This window comes from Canariomyces notabilis (assembly GCF_033297395.1).
Source record: "Canariomyces notabilis strain CBS 508.74 unplaced genomic scaffold N656scaffold_7, whole genome shotgun sequence".
NCBI classification, from domain to species: domain Eukaryota; kingdom Fungi; phylum Ascomycota; class Sordariomycetes; order Sordariales; family Chaetomiaceae; genus Canariomyces; species Canariomyces notabilis.
This window is the reverse complement of record NW_027041829.1, coordinates 763083-781402: the sequence shown is the minus strand read 5'-3', so window position 1 is coordinate 781402 and position 18320 is coordinate 763083. Positions and strand designations below refer to the sequence as shown.

The window sequence follows — 18320 nt, the reverse complement described above, 5'->3', positions numbered from 1 at the left end:
TGAGTCACCGCTATCATGTATGTATGGAATTACGGAAGGTACCTTACAGATGAAACAGTATTTACATGTAATTTACCCACCAATCTCCTTTGAGGGTCCAAGGGGGAAACGGCGCGTTCCCATTTCCACGGAAGAGCCTAGTGACCCACACTCTGATCTCGATCGCCCTCAACTCGATCCACACAGTGTTTAGCTCTTTGGAGTGGGCCTCGGCGGCCTGGCTCTGGTCCCCGTACTACATAATCGCAGGTCAGCTCCTTGTCAAAGCAACGGCAGTGCCCGCCACCCTGTCGGATTCCTCCTTGATCTATCCACCTGCATCTCTTGCTGTCGCCTGTGGAAGTGTATTGCATTTGTTTATCTAGGTATAGGAACGCATCGGGCATCCGCGAGTCTTTGCAAATCACCTTCTAGACACGATACTCTGACTCGCGCTCTGGAATCGACCGTTTCGCTCAGCTCCCTAAGCTGTATCTGTGAGCGACAGCCTTTCTAACGCGTCGCCACCGCCATCCCAGCGATTATCGCGACAGCAATTGACTTGGCCTGCATACCCGTTGCCAGTGTACGATCCATCCGATTCCAATTTCGCTGAAAACATAGCGCCTATTTACTGGCATCAACTTTCTCAGGAGCCCGCATGGTTTCTGCGTCGGCAGCAGTAAGAGTGTTAGGGGCATTGACGCCATTCTGAATGAGACCCGTTATGGAAGCGGGCGAGGCGGGATCTAGGCAAAGGTTCGCTCCAAACGGCCTTGACTGCGACCCTAACGGCTTTATTACGATTCTGACATATCGAGGGTGCTCCAGTGGGAATCCAACTGCCAACAGCTTTCACCCCTTCGATAGACCGCATAGAGAGCGCATCGACACTTCATATAGTAACGGGACAATGGCGACAGCACTGGTTAGCTCGAGCGCGCCTTATCAACACCACGCCCCGTACAACTCCGGTTATCCTCACTCGGCGCCGCCCACCAGTATTGCCGCCATGATTTCTCCGGTTGAGCCGCGACGGCCCTCAGACGAGCCCGAACCTGCTCAATCGCACAGGCAATCGCTACCGTCAATATCCGAAGTGATTTCGGGCGCGAAGCCAGTACAATTCTCCGCGCCACCACCGGCGCAGCTGCCGTCGCCCCAGGGCCTTCCATCTCCATTCACATCAGCACCATCCAGGCCGTTTGGAGAAGTGCCAGCGGACAAAAATTCGTCGCCCAGAGCGTTGCACCCAAGCTCTTCTGGCTACCCCGGACCCGAGACGCTCCTTGCCTTTTCGGACCCGGCACGGCCTGCCTTGGCGAGCAGACCTGTGCCTCCCCCGCTAAACACCTTTGCCGGACAAAACCAATCACCCCCGGTCAAGTTTGAGCAGCTTGAGGCCGAGCAAAGGCATGCTGAGGCTCAATCCCTCGGTGCCGGTCACCGGCAGCCAGCGCAGCCTCTGCCTGCTCTGTATACCGACACGGGCAAACTTCCCCCAGGGCAGCTCCCCTTGTCAGCCTATCCCGTCTCACCTAGACATACCGGTCCAGCCCTCCCTTCTCCGTACGAGTCGCAACGGTCTGGTGCGCATAGTGAGGAGGATGACTACCCTCATCATCGCATTAGCGACTATAAAGCGGCGTTTGACAAGCACTTTGAGACCTGGGGTTATCAGGAAGCTCTGCAACAGGTAGGCCCTTCCAATTTTCAAGGAAGTGGAGACGAGGTGGCTAACCTGAGTGATCCAGATCGCGAGCTCATGTCGTACGGGCTACAATTTTGCCGAGGCGTACGTAGCTGCAGCACGGGAGCAGCAAGGCTCGCAGCCAATCCCATCTAGGATGCCTACGGAAAACGAAGTCAGCTTGCTGCTCAACAATCTGATTCTCGCGCAAAAGAAGCTGCAAGACGTCCGCGACATGATTCAGCAAAACAGGTTGCATAATGAGCGGGCGCGGGAGAACGGTAGCCGCAAGTCCGAAGACGAGGATGTGGTAATGTACGGCGACGGGATAAAGCCAGCATTTGGCATAAGTGAGGGGAAAAAGCGGCGTGGTGTAAGTCAGGCGGCGCATGTGCACTCAAGGATCAATGCTAATGCTCAGCAGCGTGCCGCTCCTCCGGGTAGGTGTCACAGCTGCAATCGGATCGACACACCGGAATGGAGGCGTGGTCCGGATGGCGCGAGGACCCTTTGCAACGCTTGCGGGCTTCATTACGCCAAACTAGAGCGCAAGCGGCAGCTAGACCAGAGGTCAATCCGGCCGAAACCCACGGACGAGAGAAAATAACGTCGCGAGCTTCAAAGGGCTCGTCCTGCCAACTTCGCCGATGCAGTCGTATATGACTATACCTTGCCGATGTTCCTGTCGACAGAGGCCTTTAACAACTTGCGAAGCAGCCCTCCCGTAACACCGTCTTTACCGCATGCCATACTCAAAGTCAGCTTGGCTTGTATTTTCGACACAGCACCTCTCTACGCAGTCACTTTGTGTTCTTTTTTGGCTCAAGATACCCGGATGGTCTTGGCTGATATAATCTCCGCATCGAGGCCGGTTATCAGCTCACAAGACGAGGAGCTGTTCTTCTCTTAGCACTTGTCCCTGCCTTCTTTCTTGTATATACCCTTAGCAATACCCATATTTTATTCTTGCCCTAGTTTGTTGGGCTTGCGGCTACCCTGTCTTTAGCGGAGCAATCCACGGAGGCATATATACCAACAGTCGTCTATGTGCGAGGCGTACAATCATCATACTCTCACTTTGTCTCCTATTCTTGTATGTAGATTCATGCCGTACCTGCGCCTCTGGTGTGGGATTACATGGATTTCTCGTGAGAGACCTGCAGCTTCGAGGCCCAGGGGGGAGGAATGGGCTCGATTTAAAGGAGTTGGCCTATGAGGCCGTAGGAAGCACGGGCAGGAGAAGAAGGGCGGTTGGAAGAGAAAATGGACTTGTATCGAGCGATAGGATCAGAACACAAATGGGAGATATGCCGGTCGTGTTCAAACGATCTCGTTATTTCTACCGGATTGCTGGAACATCACGACAGTGTTGGCTCATACCGAACGGGCAGTAGCTGCTAGATGTGAACATAGCTGATCGCTTACCTCAACTTACATTGACTTCTCATACTGCATCACTTGTACGTGGAAATCGTGGAGAAAGTCAGTATGAAGGCAGAGGAAATAAAATCAGGAATGCCATGAGTTCCTGACAGTTTTCGCGCAACCAGCTGGTGTTTGTGATACTGTTCGGATGCCGTGCGTATATAGGGGAGGCTCACAGATAGCATAGAGATCGACAAGAGTTACTATGTATGCGCAGCCTGAGGCATGCCCGGCCTGCTGGACAATTGCCTGTTCTCGTACTAGTGCTCTGTGTGTAGTGGTTGCTTCAGGAAGCTGTAGAACCCCAAAAGTCGGGTAAGGGCACAGGTAGCATAGCACTGTACATCGTCGATGGTGAGCACCGCCTCTGCGACAGGCTGCCAGAGGAGAGGGGGGGGGGAAATGTTGGTTTAGGCCTCAGATCGAGGCACATGGTCGGAGGTACTGTATGTACAGTAACTACAGTACTATACAGCCATCTTGGCGCCCTACCATTGGCGAAGAGGGAAGCAAGCCTGCTCTTCTTGGCATCTAGAGATATCTCGCAGATGGCGTTGACGGCTGCGCTTCGCAAAGGCCCAAGCCGAGAAAGTAGGGGGTAACAGGCACCGGTGTGACAGAGGATCACTCTCCCAGTGACCGGGCGAGACACATAGGCATTTAGGCTCCGTTAATAAAGTGAGAAGAGACAGCGACAATATTACAGAGCGCTGACCGAGTATGTACTGTACGAAGGTAGTACTTGACGACAGGGTACTCCGTAGGTAGGGTCCCGAGACGCGAACTCGGACCGAGCATTCCGCCCGATCAAGCCGGGATGGAGAGCCTGAGGTGAGATGGAATTGGGCGGCAGAGTGCGCGATCAGCCCAGAGCAATACGCTAGGTACGTACTAGCATCTCCGATGGGAAATGCATGAAATTGATGAGAGAGATCGTGGGCAGGGGCGATCGTCTCGTACTGTACAGTGCAGCTTGCCAGTGGAGACCCGAGGGAGCGTACCGGTATGTATGAGATTGGGAGAAAGGGTCCCTAGGTTGGCCAACGTGACGCGCCAGCAAGGACACGGTGGATGGTTGGCTTCACGGTGCGTACAGTATGTAATTGCGCTGCGGGCCTGTCACAGCGCTTCCATTGGGGGGAATGGGGTGGTCGGCGCGGGCCGGAAGGAGAGCAAACACGACTGGAAGCGGAGCGAGTCGAGCTGCGCATGGCCGGCAGTGCAACCGATCAGTATGTTACACAGTGGAGGTGGGCGATTGTCTGGGGTTTAACACCGGGCCGGATCGAGAAGAAGACGAGATTGGAGATCGTGTACGAAGGACGTACGTACTCCATCCTCCTGGGGTATCTACCGTATCGTGTTTGCGCAACCACACGACGAAATGTGACGAGGGAAGCGCACTGTGGCCGGTGCAGTTGGTTTGCTAGAGGCTAAACCTTCGAACTGAATCTTTATAGGCCATGCAACACCGATTCCGCAGGCGGTTGGGACGGTCAGCTGCGATACAGAATACCTATGTATGTGAGACTGTCGTTTTGCTGTTCGCCGCGCTACTGTGTACCATTTGGGATAAGGGATGGAGAGTGCGGATATCTGTGGGATGTGCTTGCCGATACCATCCGTTGGATATGTGATTGTTCATCGTTCCCCTAATCCGGATCCGGCTTCAGTAGTCTCACATCTCAACTCGGAAGTTCACCACCATCAAAATGCAATGCCCTCTTTTAGTGCTGTCTAGTCTAGCAAAAACCATAGTATGGGGTATATATGGCCACCGAGCCTGATAGATCCTGACAGACAGCCTGTCTAGATACATCTCTATATGGTAGGCAATGACATGCTCGTAGCTCCGTCTATCCCAAGCCTGCTAGAAGCTTGTCCAGAAATCCCTTCTCGCTCAAGATATCGTAGGACCAGTTACAAACTTGAAACATTGCAGCGTAAGAAAGGCTGAGGGGAAGAGTCGCAAAGGAGTGCCTTCGCGTGCCTGGCGGTCGTAAGATCGTTTAAGCACTCATATACATCCACAAGGGGGTCGGTCTTCAACCCAATCCCTACGCCGGTCGACTCACGTCCCCCTCCTCACAGATGAGCGCGGCAATGGTCTCATGAGAAACCCCATGCATGTGGACGAGCTGAGGGCCACCGATTCCTCCACCCACTGCCAGATCCTCCGTCGGCAACGCGACCTGACCAAGACGTAGTTCCTGTGGGCGACGCCGAGCATCATTAGGCCGAAGATGATATCCTGGAGAACGGGTCGCCGTACGGCGTCTAGACTGGCTGAAGATCGGCTAAATCGGCCAATTATTAGTTTGTGAACGTTGCTCGATCTCGGCCTCGATAGCGTCGACATCGTGTATGTGGACTCGACCGTGGGTCCACCAGGGATGTTCCAGAGCCTCTCGAGCGCGAATCCTCCTCGCGGGATCCATGCTGGTCATCTGCCGAATGAGATGGCTCAGATCCCGGTCAGTCGAAAAGAGGAGCTCGAAAGGCTGCCTGGGGTCCTCCTCCGAAAAATCACCCGCAAGATGCACCAGACGATCATAGAACGGGTTTTGCTCGCCAATGTGTTTCAGGAGACCCTGGACACCATCTTCGTCTCCGAAATAAGAAATGTGTCGCCCGGAGAATATATGGCCATGAGTCCTCAGCTTCCAGCTCGGCATCGCTAACACGGAAGATCATGCGGTTGAGCAGCACGTAGACCATCTAAAATATTGTTAGAGAGCTGCTCCATCGTCTTTTGCTGGCACAGTTGAGGCATACCACAACCCCAAAAGAGTACACATCGGACTGCCAGTTCTGAATTGATCGCGCCCAGGATTCTGGGCTCAGCAACTCACCTCCGAGTTGTTATCCACGCAGAATCGGAGACCTACCGTTGTGAACCACCTGTCGGTCATGCATATCAGCCAAGCCGCACAGCGCGCTGCGCAGGATATCCCTTCTTGTGCTGTCGGAAAGCTTCCGCTGGCTGAGCTGGAGAAGATCTCCGGTCCGGAAAGGGTAGATGAAAAGATCGAGTCTCTTGTTTGCATCGACCATGGTGCGCACATTCGGGCAACTTCGCAGACACTGCTGCAGGTCCGTCTGATATTCGAAATCTCCCTTGATCACATTTTTCACAGCGTATTGCCTTGTTCCATCGCTGCGGAAGGTCAATCTCGGCGGGGTCAAGATAGATCTACTATGCCGTACCTGGCGCGATATACGCCTGGCAGGGGCTTTTTCCTTTCTATTAGTGTCTCCAGGATCGTGTATGTTCCACCGGAATCGCCCTGGATGGCAGTCCCAGGTCCAAGGCGTTCTTCTTCTGGACTCAAAGTGCTAGACGTAGTTGCGTGACGCAAGAGGCATGGTTGTCGCGTGGACCAAGATGCACTGGGAATGATTCGACGAGTCCCGAGAAGCAAAGAACCGCCGGGCGAGAGGGCCCTGGCGATGCTGGCAGTACGAATGGTGTGAGAGGAGGCATCATCAAGGACATCATGGTTTGGTTCGCGACGAGTAACTTCTCGGCCCCGGTTTGATTGTGCCGTTACCAGACTTCATACCATATCCCGTATGATCTCCATGCTACGGATTGGTAAGCGTTCATCCCTTTGTTGATGCGCTCATCGGTTTGCCAATGCGGCATCACCCGAGCGAAGATTAGCGAGGACTGTTCCCAATTGTAATTACAAGTGAAACATGTACAGTACAGTACAACATATTGTATACATTACTGTGCTTGGCTCAGCCAGCTGCACTGTGGCTAGGGCTCCGAGTCTGGTCGGTGTGACATGCAGTGATCCGGATCGCTCTCCGACGGACCACATCGATGGATTGTCGGCACTCGGCAGTGACCACCTCGTCGATAATTGTCATGGCATCTAGGTCCGCATGTCTATCTCACATCACTCCGAGTCAAACACAGGAATCTGTATGCAGGCCAAAGCCAAGAGATATAACTTGAAGCCAGCACACGATCAGGAGGATGCCGCCAGCGCTCTCATGTCAATCAATAGCTCAACTCCCACAACGCAGTAGAAGGAAAGCACGGTAAATATCCTATCCGTGTCCCCAAACCCGCTCTATCCAACCGCCATCCAATATGCATCTACCGCCCAGCAAACCACCTTACTTTACCTATGCCTGCCCATCAGCCTTTCGAAATCGGGCACCTCACCACCGGGACCATACAACTCTCCAAACCCCTTGCCCTTGGCTTCGCACTGCCCAATCCTGACAACCGCTTCAACCAGGTCCTTAGTGATACGCTCGCTCACCACGCTGTCCTTCTTGTAGTCCGGGTGGCAGCCGACAAAGTGCCGAATCCACTTGGCCGTGGTCCACAGTTCCCCGCTGGCCCGTTTGCGGATCAGGTCGAGGTACGTCTCGAGCTCGCAGCGTGTGACCACGTCGACATTGACCGAGTCGAGATAGCTCTCGACGAGGGGGATCAGGCCGGGGAATTCGTCATCTTCTGGGACGTGATTATTATCCTCTTGCCGCTGCTGCTGCGAAAAAGCTTTGGCATACGCGGTCCCGTTAATAATCTCGTTGACGCTCATGAGGCGGTACTCGTCCTCAACGGGGCCCACGGGGCTAGGCGGTCTGCTGGCGGTGCCGGTCGGGGTGGAAGACCCGGAGCTAGAGCCTCGGGATGCCCTGACGGCGGGAAAGAGATTGCGGCGGAAATGAAACTTGCGGGTGAGAACGGCATCGCGGGCATGGGCCGTCTCCATGTTCTCGTCAACCTTGCCGATGGGTATGTAGAAGTTGAGGTCGAAGCTCAGAATGACGCGCGTGATCAACACCATGAAAACGGCAAAGGCCGCGTTCTCAAAGTCGGTAATCTGTATCTCCATGGGGCGGAATTCGACACGCCATCCAATGCTGTTATCGGCCGGCGGGGGTTTGAAGCGCATGTGCTGCCAGTTGGTGCTCTGTATATTCTCAAAGTGGTCCGTCTTGTTCAGGTCAAGCTCCTTTAGGTCCTCCGAGAAGATGACAATCGGGTCGCGGATGAAGAGGTGGGCAAAATGCGTGGCAAGGCGGTCGTCCATGCCCCCGTCCAAGAGTTGCTGCTTGATGCTCTCGTCGATGACCAGGTCTGGGTCAAGATACTCGGGCCGCAGCCGGCGATCCTCAGAGATATACGTCGAATTGGAGGCATAGCGTGACTTTGGTATTCGCCAACGGTCGTTTTGGAGGGGCTGGCCCCTTGTTAGAAGAAAGCTGGACGTTTTCCAACATGACGGTAGGATTCAAGGTCTGGCTCACCTTCTCGCCTAGTTCCTCGGGTGTCCTGTCGTCAACTGCTCTGCTAATCTGGTTCCACCTGACGTCCGTGTCGGCAAGAAATCCCTTGTAGATCGGGGTTGCCGCCGTCAAGGCCAGCAGAATCGGACCGAGTGGGCTCAGCTGGTCATACATCTGCCTCCCTTCGGTCAAGTTCTTGGCCTGGAACGTAATTTGCAAGCAACAACTGCCCATTCCAAACGCCATGGCATCCATGTGGATGAAATTGTCCGGCGCCGCGCCGTTCCGGACGTCATCGTCCTCAGGCCATTGATGCAGATCGTAGTTGACCGTGGGATCTTTCCACGGCCACGGGGTTTCCACATCCCGATAGACCGGCACGTTTACCTGAACTTTCCGTCCGCGGCGGGAGCGGATATTGGCTGCTAGCGTGGGAAAGCGGATGTGAGGGTTGGCTATTTCGTCAGGGACGAACTGGGATCTCAATTTGGGGCCTGAGACTGGGTAAAAGGGTTCAGTGAACACCCCGGGACTGCCAAGCCTTGGGAAAGTAGTCAAGGTAATTGGGTACTCGTTCGGTAACATGTGGTCTTTGGCGATGCACCTCCTACGATACACGGCTTTGTTAGCATGTATCTTTGTCGTAATAACAAGGTCGTCGTACCTCAATTTCATATTTGGTTCGACTTTCAATAGTTCTTTGAAGTCAATACCCCATGGTTTGCCAGGGGTTGCCTCTAGCATGAACCTCCCAAACTCGGGGTGAAATACCGGGAAAGGCTGGTTGAGTCTGTAGGAATAGTGAGCCTCGTCGCTCTTGAGCGCAGCTAGGGGCACAGCCACCCTTACTTGGAGCCATCTGGCAATGTAGGAGTACAGCCCTCTTTGCCGATGGTCTTGTCATTTGCCAGGGCCTCGAGAATGTCTGCCTGTCTGAGAGACAACAAGACTTTGGGGTCATCCTTTGAGTATATCACGACCAAGTATTCAACCTGTTGAACGGTATGAGAAGCGAGGACGTGTCAAGTAACCGAGGGATAGTCACCTCGTCACCCCAGAGCATGGCATCCCGCTCCTTTCCCTTGGCCTTGTTCCATATCTCCAGCAGTTGCTATAACAAGCATTACTTCAGTTAGCAGCGCAGGGACAATGCGGAACGAGGCAATCTTACTCTGATTCCCCAGGATCTGACAAGGTGAGCTTGTTTCTTGGCCTCGGGCCAATCTAGGGCCGTCCCAAGAGCCCTTTTTCCAAGGTATCAGTATGGCGTCATGGCCAGGAAGGGGTTGTGTCACCCAGCGGTAGCAGGTTGTGCACCGCTTCGCTTTGGATAGGGAATGAGGATACGCACAATAGACCCATTGCGTATAAAGCTCCCGGTTCTTTCTCTTGGCCTGAGTTTGGGCTTCGATACTGTCCCTAGGATAAGTGACGAATTTCGATTTGCCGAGATGTAGCCGTCAAATATCACCCTCCACAAGGCAGAAGAAGGTGGGTGACAGCGGTGTCAGTCTTGTAAGACAGTCCCTACAAGACGAGATTTCCCAAGACGGCCTGCGGGCTGCCCTGGAGCTAAAGGCGACTTATCGTCTATGACCAGGCGGCCCTCCGCATCGACAGAGCTGACTGAGAGGCAGGCTTAACGGATGTACCGGAAATTATGATGCTATCATAGAAACTGGCTTATCCCTTACCGTGCGCTGTGCGGGAGATGAGCGTCGAGAAGAGTTAATCAACCTCAGTCTCCAAATTTGCTCCCACTCCCGGAAAGATGCTCCCCTTCAAGCCTCTGCTTCTTCTTCCCAGGCCTAGTTAGAACGTGTGTTAGAGGTGAATATGTAAGACCCCCCACGTTCGCAGCCTTGCGTCCTCCGTGGCGTGGAGGAGCGAATCGGAAGCAATGGCGCGCTTGAGTGGTTGTCTATGTGGAAGGCGTCATTTAGATCACGCAATCACCCTCGGCTTCGACTGGACCAACGTGTTCTGCTGATGCTTCAAGTTGCAGTTGTCACGGGTTGGCGGGTGAAGAGCTGATTTTGGTAAAGAAATAAGGGGGACAAAAAGACAAAAAAAAGTCTAAGTGGGTTGCTGTTGCCGGCTTATGCTTGCTTTGGGTCCTTCTTCTGCCTGCCTTTGCCGGTGCTGCGAGGAAGGTACGGAGTACCTTATAGCTTGATATCCGTAAATGCCGCGGGGTCAACTAGATTTCCCTGGCTTACAGAGTTTGCCAAAGATGGATATTTTTTCGCCCTCAAAAGGACGAAGGGAACAACGTTACTTCCTGAAAACGGAGAAAGGGTTCCGGCGGAAACGGGATGGCCCGGTCAATGGCAGATCCGAAAAATAGCGTCAACGACTCGGAGCTATAAAAATTTCAACCCTCGGCCATCCTGTTAATTGTGTTTGTCTGCCTATGGGCTCGATGCGCCCTGGCTCGTACATACAAGTACCGGGTAGCAAGCATGCTAATAATAATGATAGCGCGGCTACTGCTCAGACATCCTCCTCGTGATGGGACGAAACATGGAAGCTAAAGGGAACCCGTGGATCCTCGCTACTTCTTGATTAGAAATCCACAAACATGCCACAGAAAACGTGCTTGAGGCTGCTTACTACGTACCACGGTTACTTCCTATGCATTCTGTGCATAATGCGAGCTAATCTGCGTGCAGACCGCGGGTGGTTAGGAGACAGTTAGATTACGAGATTACCTAGCAACACTTTCGCAGGCAATGTCGGACGTTGTTTGGCATGTGACGTCTGATTCCTAAATACACCGTCGTTGTCTTTCCACTCCCCTTTAGCGTTACCAACCGTGTCAAGAAAACATCAAGATGTGAAAAATGAAGGATTGGTCAGTGGCATTAAGTTTTCGAGACGCTGAACTTCCACCGCCTTCAAGATATACTGAAAAAAAGGCTCTGAAGTATTTATACAAGTACACCATTACAAGCCGGTAAAGACATCGACGCCGTCCCCATTCACCCGTATTCGTGACTTATTCCCTAGTGATTCCATGCGTCCCGGAACTCCATTACTATGCCCAGGTCTGTATGTATTTAGGGAACGAATTTAAAGAATGAGAAAACTGACGGAAAGCCGTGAAGATGGGGAATACAAAAAGACACTTTGGGTATAATGTGGCATCTCTATGAGTGCTCAGACACGGAAGAATAGAAAATGGGGAAACAGAAGCAAACATGTATCATAACACCGTTCATCGCACATTTAGATAGAGATCATCCCCTTGCCTCGTGGGCGTAAGCTCGGGCACCCACCCGGGCGTGATTGGCACGGGTCCACTGGGTTCTTCCTTTGTCCACCCAGCCTTGCCCCTTCGCATCATGCTATTATCTGCTTTGCCGTCTCCGTTGCCGCTGGAGAGGGCGAGGGTCGCGGCCTTGTCCACGCCGCGACGCTTGACAAGAAGAGAGCTTTGGCTAGAGGAACCTGTTGACTGTGGCGTGGGTGGTGATGGCTGCTCCTGCTGCTGCTCTGCTGGTTGTGGAGTGCGCTGTCGCTGCGAGGGTAGATCGTTCCGCCAGGGCAGAGTGGTCTCACCAGGCAGCTCGTACCGCCGCGGGGCGCGCGAGGGCCTCACGGGCGCCACCCGGGTTTGGGGTTGGCTCCAGTACGAGGCCGGGTTCGCTACCTGTTGCTGCCGTTGCCGGTATTGTTGTTCCACCGAAGGCATCGGCAGTAGCCGCGAGTCGGGAGATCCTGTCCTCGGTTGTCCAGGGTTACGGCTGGGAACTGGATTTAGGTATGGGGTGTTCCACGGCCTCGCCGGTCCGCTCGACTTTGCTGGATATGTCGGTGGTGTAATATTCACCTCCTGCCGCAGACTTCCGCCCGCGTTTTGGGGCTTTGCTTGCGGCGGGTGCCACATGTTGTACCTATGCGCAGCGGGAAGAAAGTCTACCTCTGGTGTCATGCCAGTCCTAACCGGCTGCTGTGAGCCAGTGCGTTGGGGCATCCTGGGATACGTGACGGGTGATTTTCCTGGAGAGATTGGCGTATGCGGGGATTCGGCCACCGGAGACAAATCAACCTGAGGCTCATCTTCGATAATGTCCTCTTCCTCAAAAGGCTCTGCCACCGCAGACTCAATCGACGTGGCTGAATCCTGTGATACCCTGCGGCTTGCTCTTCTTGAAGAGCGCCTTCTGCTCTTCCCGCCCGTCAAATCCCTAGCTTCGCGTATCATCGCAAAGTACGTGTCTGGGGGTCGGCTCTTGGCTGCCATTGGCACCCCCGAAACGGTTTGAGAGGCCTGGGGCGATCTCAGGTCGGAGCTGGTGCTGGAGTACCTTGGCTCTCGACTTTGGTCCCTAAACGCAATTGGGGAGCCTAGTTTTGTTCGTCCTTGTTTCGACGGAATTCTGAGTGGCGAAACCACAGCATCTGGTGAGAAACCGCCGAAGCTGTCCTTGGCTCTTTCGGCTCTCGTCTTATGTTCTGGGCTTGGCAGCTCAACTTCAACCGGAGCCGATGGAGCCTCATAGATGGCCGGTCTTGCTACTGCTGGCGCTCTCTGAGGCGTTTCAGTCTCCGGCGCTTGGGCAGATGTGTTGCGCAGGATCCAATTGCCTCCCCTATCTGCAAAGTAGTACCTTGTTGCCGATTGAGGATCCGTGGCCGGAGGTCGCCAAATGGCAGCGCCGGCCGGGGCTATTTCACCCTCTCCGTCCTCGGCAAATTCTGTTACCACACTATCCCTTCCGTTAGCTGGGCCTCGGATTACCCGATCCTGGGCTTTCGGTATAGCTAGGGTCAATGTCGGCTTTGGTGGACTTCGGTTCGCCTTCGGCACCGCGTTTTGTGATGGAGGGCTTACAACCACCTTTGGCACGCTTTGTTGGACCGGAAGAGGCGGGAGCGGCGGTATAGGCCGATTTCTAGGATCAGCCTCAGGCGCAAACGAAGAGATGGCAAGGCCAACAGTGCCTTGCGGCATTGTCTGCTGATTAGCGTGCCATCCACGGTCTGCTGGGTTTCTCGCTGTCGGGACCCGAGCCAATGGACTGGTTATTTCCATGCAGGGGAGGGAGGACCGGCGACTTTTGCGCCTCACACTCATCGACTCCCTTATCTTGGAAAACCCGGCTTCCAGATCGCCAAATCTCCGCTGCCGGATGCATCTCGCGATAATCACCAAGAGAATACCGAGGACCACAACAGCAACAACTCCCAGCGTTATGCCGGCAATCTGCTGGCCGGTGAGTGGCGGTTGGGCATTGGGGTAGACCGAGCGTGCATTGTCCGCAGATGGAAGGGATTGACCCCCCGTCGGTGAAGCTGCGGCGGATGTAGACGACTCGTCTGGGCTTACCGTAGTCGTAGTCGGTACCGGCCTCAAGCTTGTTTCTGTTCCTGTCATTGTAGCCGTCTGGGTTGGTGTTGGCACGAGAAGGGGACCTGTTCCTGATGGAGAAACGATGAAAGTAGCCCGAATTATCGAGTGTGTTTTCGATGCTGCCTCGGACACACCGGTACACATGTTATAAGCCGTCGCCGAGGGGTTGCCTGTCAATGGTTAACAACGTTATGAATCCGCCAGGTCTTCTCCGAGGAGTACACTCACTGTCTGTATCATCGCCCTGGCAAGACCCGAACCTGGTCTCACCTGCGATGCAAGATACGGCACCCTCGCCGATAGTATACCCAGACATGCCCCGCTGCCGGCACAGGCACGGCAACGTGGGCGAGTTCCCGCATACCCTGGAGTCGAAGTTGCTTGAGATGAAGGACTGGAAGCAACTTTGGGCGCAAGCCGGTACAAAGTTCAAAATTTCTTCCGAGATATTGGCAGTCGTCTGCGTGGCAAGTGCAAGAGGCGTAGTCCATATCGAGAGGCATAGCAGTGAGAGCCAGTATGCCATCGTCTGGAGCAACATCTGATATGTCAGGTCAGCTAATCGTGTCTTGGGAGACGGACCACGCATAATTCTTTCGTACCTCCGAGAAGAACTCAGTCCATATGGCATGCGTAATGGGTCAAGGATACTAATCCCCGGCCAAGGCGGTTGAGGTAACCGCAAGGGAGGTATAACAGGTGATCCACGAGGCGAGGCCAAACCAGAAAGCCTGATGTGTGAGCCCGTGGAGGACGGGCTGCCTCGTTGGCCTCGGCGGGCAGGGAGGCAACGCAGAGCGGAGGGCGGCCGAATCGACGGCAGGTTATTGTCTAGACATTAAGCGGAGATGGCCGGCATCTCTCATCGTACGTATGTAGATAGTCTACTGAGACGAGGAGGCCGCACCGGGAAAGATTTGAGAGTGGAATGCCGTGCCTGTCGCGTCACAGGACCGGGAGACGGCAACAGTGGTAGCAGAAACAATTAGGACGAGAATAATACATCAATCGTCTCACAACCCATAGAACGGAAGCAAGTCTCAAGAAACTTGAAACAACGAAGAGCGAACAGAACAGAGGGAGCAAGGAAAGAAGCGTATGTGACGAGATGCTCAATCGCAGGGCCCCCCCATAGCGGCCGTCTGCTGGTTTTTCTCTTTGCCGCTCGAGGACACTCGTTCGTCCTACTGTCTGCGCTTAATGACACTCGAGAGTGTCCCACGCCGACCATACACATCGCGCTACCAACGGCATATCCCATGTCCCCTGCGTTACCACCCTTGCCGCTTGGGTGCAGTATGGGGAAGCGCTTGTCGGCAGCCGGACGGGAAGCCGCTCGAAGCCGGCGCCGCCACCGCCGCGACTCTGCTGTTGCGTCATTGCAGGTATGTAGCGTAGGTAGCACTGCTCAACTAAACCGCATCGAAATCAGTCAGTCGGTACCAATTTTACGTACTAGCCTACCGCGTCTGAGTATGCAGTCAAAAGCCCATTGAGAGTTGAATATGGATTGCTCAGCCCAGGCACGGCTGTGCCATTGGCTGGAAGAGCTTATTTCGAGAGCATTGCCGAAGCGGTTGTGGCAGTTCCTGCACAAGAACACCAACGGGACCTCTAAACTTGGCGCCGTGCAGAAGAGAGTCTGCATGCAAACGAATGGCTCAGAGTGCTTGGGCTGAGAATGGTGTGCGCGCGCTTGTGTTCCATCGGCGCCTAAAAATGGAATTAGGTGAGCTCCCCAATCGAGGGTCACGTGGCCGCTCGCATCGCTCCTCACCACACAACTCAACGTTGGAATGATTTTGAACAGCCACCTTCTCAGAGTTCCGCTGCATGCCGCGTTGTTCCGAAATTAGTCTCTTCACAGCTGCTCAAGTCTGTATTTCACCTTTTTTGACTTGTTTCATTGCGGATCAGTAGAGTATTTGAAAGGCGTTGCACTGGATGTGTCGTTGCCAAGATGTCGATCCTTCCGAGTTGGGACAGACCCTGCCAGAGGCATATACAGTACATAATACTGTAATCGTACTGTACTGCGCACGGTAATGTAGGGCTGAGGGCCGAGGCGAACGATGGGTTGATATGCGGGCAAGCGCTCAAGGGGTCGATTACCCGCCGTATGTAAAGGAACATGCACCCCTACGTTTGTGATACATTCAGGTTGTGACAGGTTGATTGCGCAGAGTACGGCCCAGCAACCGCTTAAAGGATCCGGACATTGCGCCAGAGTCCTAAAGTCCCTGACGTCCGATTTCGCCATGATCAGACCCGGCCTTGCCCGGGCAAATACCTATTTCCCTGCCTTTTGGTATCTATACAGTGTTCCCATGATTCATTACAAGTAAACATGAATCTTGGCCCCTCGAAAGCTTCATTCCATATCGTGAATTCTCCTTTCCAGTCTCATGGGTTGCCAACAAATCCTTTCCGCCATCCGAAGAAAATGTTCCAGAATCGCCTGCTATGTCTTCAACAGGGCAGAACGGGCCCGACGGCGATCTGGGGTTAAGTGAAGTGCCGAGTATTTCCTAACTCTTCCTTCCAGAGACATCATGCTTTACTTGTGTCGAGCGGATTAGGTGCGTAATCAGGCCGCGCTCTGCTCGATTTGATGACATCCTGCACCTTCCTCTCCGTCTCATCCCAATTATCCGGACTCAGCTGAATCAAGTCGATGCCGTAAAACTCCGCAATCTGCGATAACGCTTCGAAGCTCTTGCGGTCGTAGACGAAGCTGATGCTGACTCCAACACGCCCGAAGCGGCCGGTGCGGCCAATACGGTGAAGGTACGTCTCGGGATCCGGCTCCCTATCCCCAAAGCCTTTCATCGGAATATCGTAATTGATCACCATGGACACGCTAGACACGTCTATGCCGCGCGCCAAGACGTTGGTGGTGATGAGAACCTTGGTCTTTCCGGTCCTGAACTCATCGAGGAGGGTGTCCCGGTTCTGACCCTCGTGCGCGCCGTGCAGCGCCGAGACCTTGTGTCCATCCGCCTCCATCCGCCGCTGGATCTCATTCGCACTCTCTCTCGTCTGAACGTAGCCCTGTTAGAACTGCGAGTTGCTCAACGCGGGTCCCATACAAACGTACCTTGACGAAGATGACCGAAGATCCGATGGTCATAAGACCGTAAAGTTTGCAGAGAATGTCGTATTTTTGAGACTCGTCTGGGCAGTCCATGTACATTTGAGAGATGCCTTTGACTGTAAGCTCCTGATGGCGAAGCTTGATTTCGTTGGCATTTGGCGCGAACTTTTGGGCGTAGGTCATAACCTTGTCCGGAAAAGTGGCCGAAAACAGGAGAATTTGAATCGTCTTGGGAAGCAATCTATCTCGACGTTAGCGCGCAATAGCGGACCTCATTATGTCTCCCGAGACGTACGATTTCACCCGCAGGCACTGGTCGCCGAGACCTTGCTGGTCCAACATATTGTCGGCCTCGTCGATAACCAGGACCTTCAACTGAGTCACATCAAACTGGCGACGTCGAATAAGATCCATTACGGTGCCGGGAGTTCCAGCCACGACGCTCGCCCTAACACCTGTCTCGCGCGAAATTGCGCCGGGAACGGCAGCTTCCACAATCAGATTCTCGCAGAATTGACCGATCGTCTGGACGACACCCTGAATCTGACGTGCAAGCTCGCGGCTGGGTGCCAAAAGTAGCGCCTGGGGCTGCGTAGGCTTGGTGAAGTCGACCCGCGAGAGGACTGTGAGGACAAATGCGGCGGTCTTGCCAGTGCCCGACTGCGACTGCGCAATCATATTGCGCGGAGGATTGCTGATCATCAGGGGCAGAGCCTTCTCTTGGATCTTTGAGGGCTTCTTGAAGTTCATAGCCAGAAGACCGTCATTGATCGGCTTGGGAAGGCCAAGCTCTTCGAAGGACGAGACCGAGTACAAGGGACTTTCTGTGTCATTCTGGAGGTCGCTGAGCTTCACCTCGACGTCATATGTCGTTTCGATGAGACCGCCGTTGCCTCCTTCTGCAGCTTGGGCACTGGTGCCGTGGTTGCTGGCGGACGCCTCTTCGACGGGCGCGTCGGCGGGCTTGGAGATGCGACTGGCCAGGTCCGCCATAATCGCTTATTTTTTGGATGGTTGAGCTAGAAATTCGAAGGGAATATGGATTAGGTCCAGATTGTCCACTCGAGCATTGCAGTTCGGGTTATACTGTGTAGGGCATACAAAGAGGGCAAAATAAAGAGAAGTTAGAGAACAGGGGTTCCTTACAAAAACGCGACGCCTTTTGCAGTCTTAAAGCACTTTCGAGAGATCTCAACGGAACCGCGGGATTGTATCTTTGTTCCCTACTTTGCTGCGGGAGATTAAACTCGAATCAAAGGAGTACCTAGCGGACGGCTTGGGAGTTGGGAGTTGAAGATGGTGGGGCTGAGCTGCTTTGGTGTTGCAACTTTTGGCGGGGTCACATCCGAACCAGTGTTTGGGCCTGATATGTCAGGCGACTTCCCATGTTGAGGTGCCTGTAATTCGGTATGTACGATACGTAAGGTACTGTACAATACAGTACACCCGGGGCGCTGGCTTGTTGGCATACGCTAACACCCCACCCCCTTATAACCTGCAATTCACAGTCACCAATTGGTGGG

General features: G+C 54.0%; 5 protein-coding genes across 5 annotated transcripts; 1 reads left to right on the top strand and 4 right to left on the bottom strand.

The window, feature by feature from the left end:
* Positions 1 to 892: 892 nt before the first annotated feature.
* Positions 893 to 2276, top strand: N656DRAFT_706966 (uncharacterized protein; the record flags this gene model as incomplete). The annotated part of the gene is made up of 2 exons (XM_064811394.1): positions 893 to 1675; positions 1734 to 2276. 2 exons carry the CDS (start codon positions 893 to 895, stop codon positions 2274 to 2276), a joined length of 1326 nt encoding a protein of 441 aa, XP_064671486.1.
* A 3115-nt stretch (positions 2277 to 5391) lies between these two features.
* On the bottom strand, positions 5392 to 6148 carry N656DRAFT_844176 (uncharacterized protein; the record flags this gene model as incomplete). Its single annotated transcript, XM_064819124.1, has 4 exons — positions 5392 to 5685; positions 5777 to 5812; positions 5870 to 5928; positions 5983 to 6148. 4 exons carry the CDS (start codon positions 6146 to 6148, stop codon positions 5392 to 5394), a joined length of 555 nt encoding a protein of 184 aa, XP_064671485.1.
* Positions 6149 to 7227: 1079 nt separating this feature from the next.
* Positions 7228 to 9709, bottom strand: N656DRAFT_788799 (GCS-domain-containing protein; the record flags this gene model as incomplete). The annotated part of the gene is made up of 7 exons (XM_064816722.1): positions 7228 to 8301; positions 8369 to 8954; positions 9012 to 9161; positions 9197 to 9339; positions 9393 to 9458; positions 9519 to 9591; positions 9699 to 9709. The coding sequence occupies 7 exons, from the start codon at positions 9707 to 9709 to the stop codon at positions 7228 to 7230; spliced, it is 2103 nt and encodes a 700-aa protein (XP_064671484.1).
* A 1855-nt stretch (positions 9710 to 11564) lies between these two features.
* Positions 11565 to 14229, bottom strand: N656DRAFT_788798 (uncharacterized protein; the record flags this gene model as incomplete). Its single annotated transcript, XM_064816721.1, has 2 exons — positions 11565 to 13873; positions 13932 to 14229. The coding sequence occupies 2 exons, from the start codon at positions 14227 to 14229 to the stop codon at positions 11565 to 11567; spliced, it is 2607 nt and encodes an 868-aa protein (XP_064671483.1).
* Positions 14230 to 15842: 1613 nt separating this feature from the next.
* On the bottom strand, positions 15843 to 18244 carry N656DRAFT_777959 (DEAD-domain-containing protein). The gene is made up of 3 exons (XM_064814915.1): positions 17093 to 18244; positions 16801 to 17038; positions 15843 to 16742 (listed from the first exon to the last, which is right to left on the bottom strand). Exons 1-3 carry the CDS (start codon positions 17788 to 17790, stop codon positions 16254 to 16256), a joined length of 1425 nt encoding a protein of 474 aa, XP_064671482.1. The 5' UTR covers positions 17791 to 18244; the 3' UTR covers positions 15843 to 16253.
* Positions 18245 to 18320: the final 76 nt, after the last annotated feature.

Bases quoted from the DNA above. Each gene is read 5' to 3' on its own strand.
- N656DRAFT_777959 (XM_064814915.1), bottom strand. From the start codon at position 17,790: ATGGCGGACCTGGCCAGTCGCATCTCCAAGCCCGCCGACGCGCCCGTC. The intron at 17,039-17,092 runs GTACGTCTCGGG...ACGTCGAGATAG, and splicing joins CAGTGCCTGCGGGTGAAATC to ATTGCTTCCCAAGACGATTC. The intron at 16,743-16,800 runs GTACGTTTGTAT...GGCTACGTTCAG, and splicing joins CTTCGGTCATCTTCGTCAAG to ACGAGAGAGAGTGCGAATGA.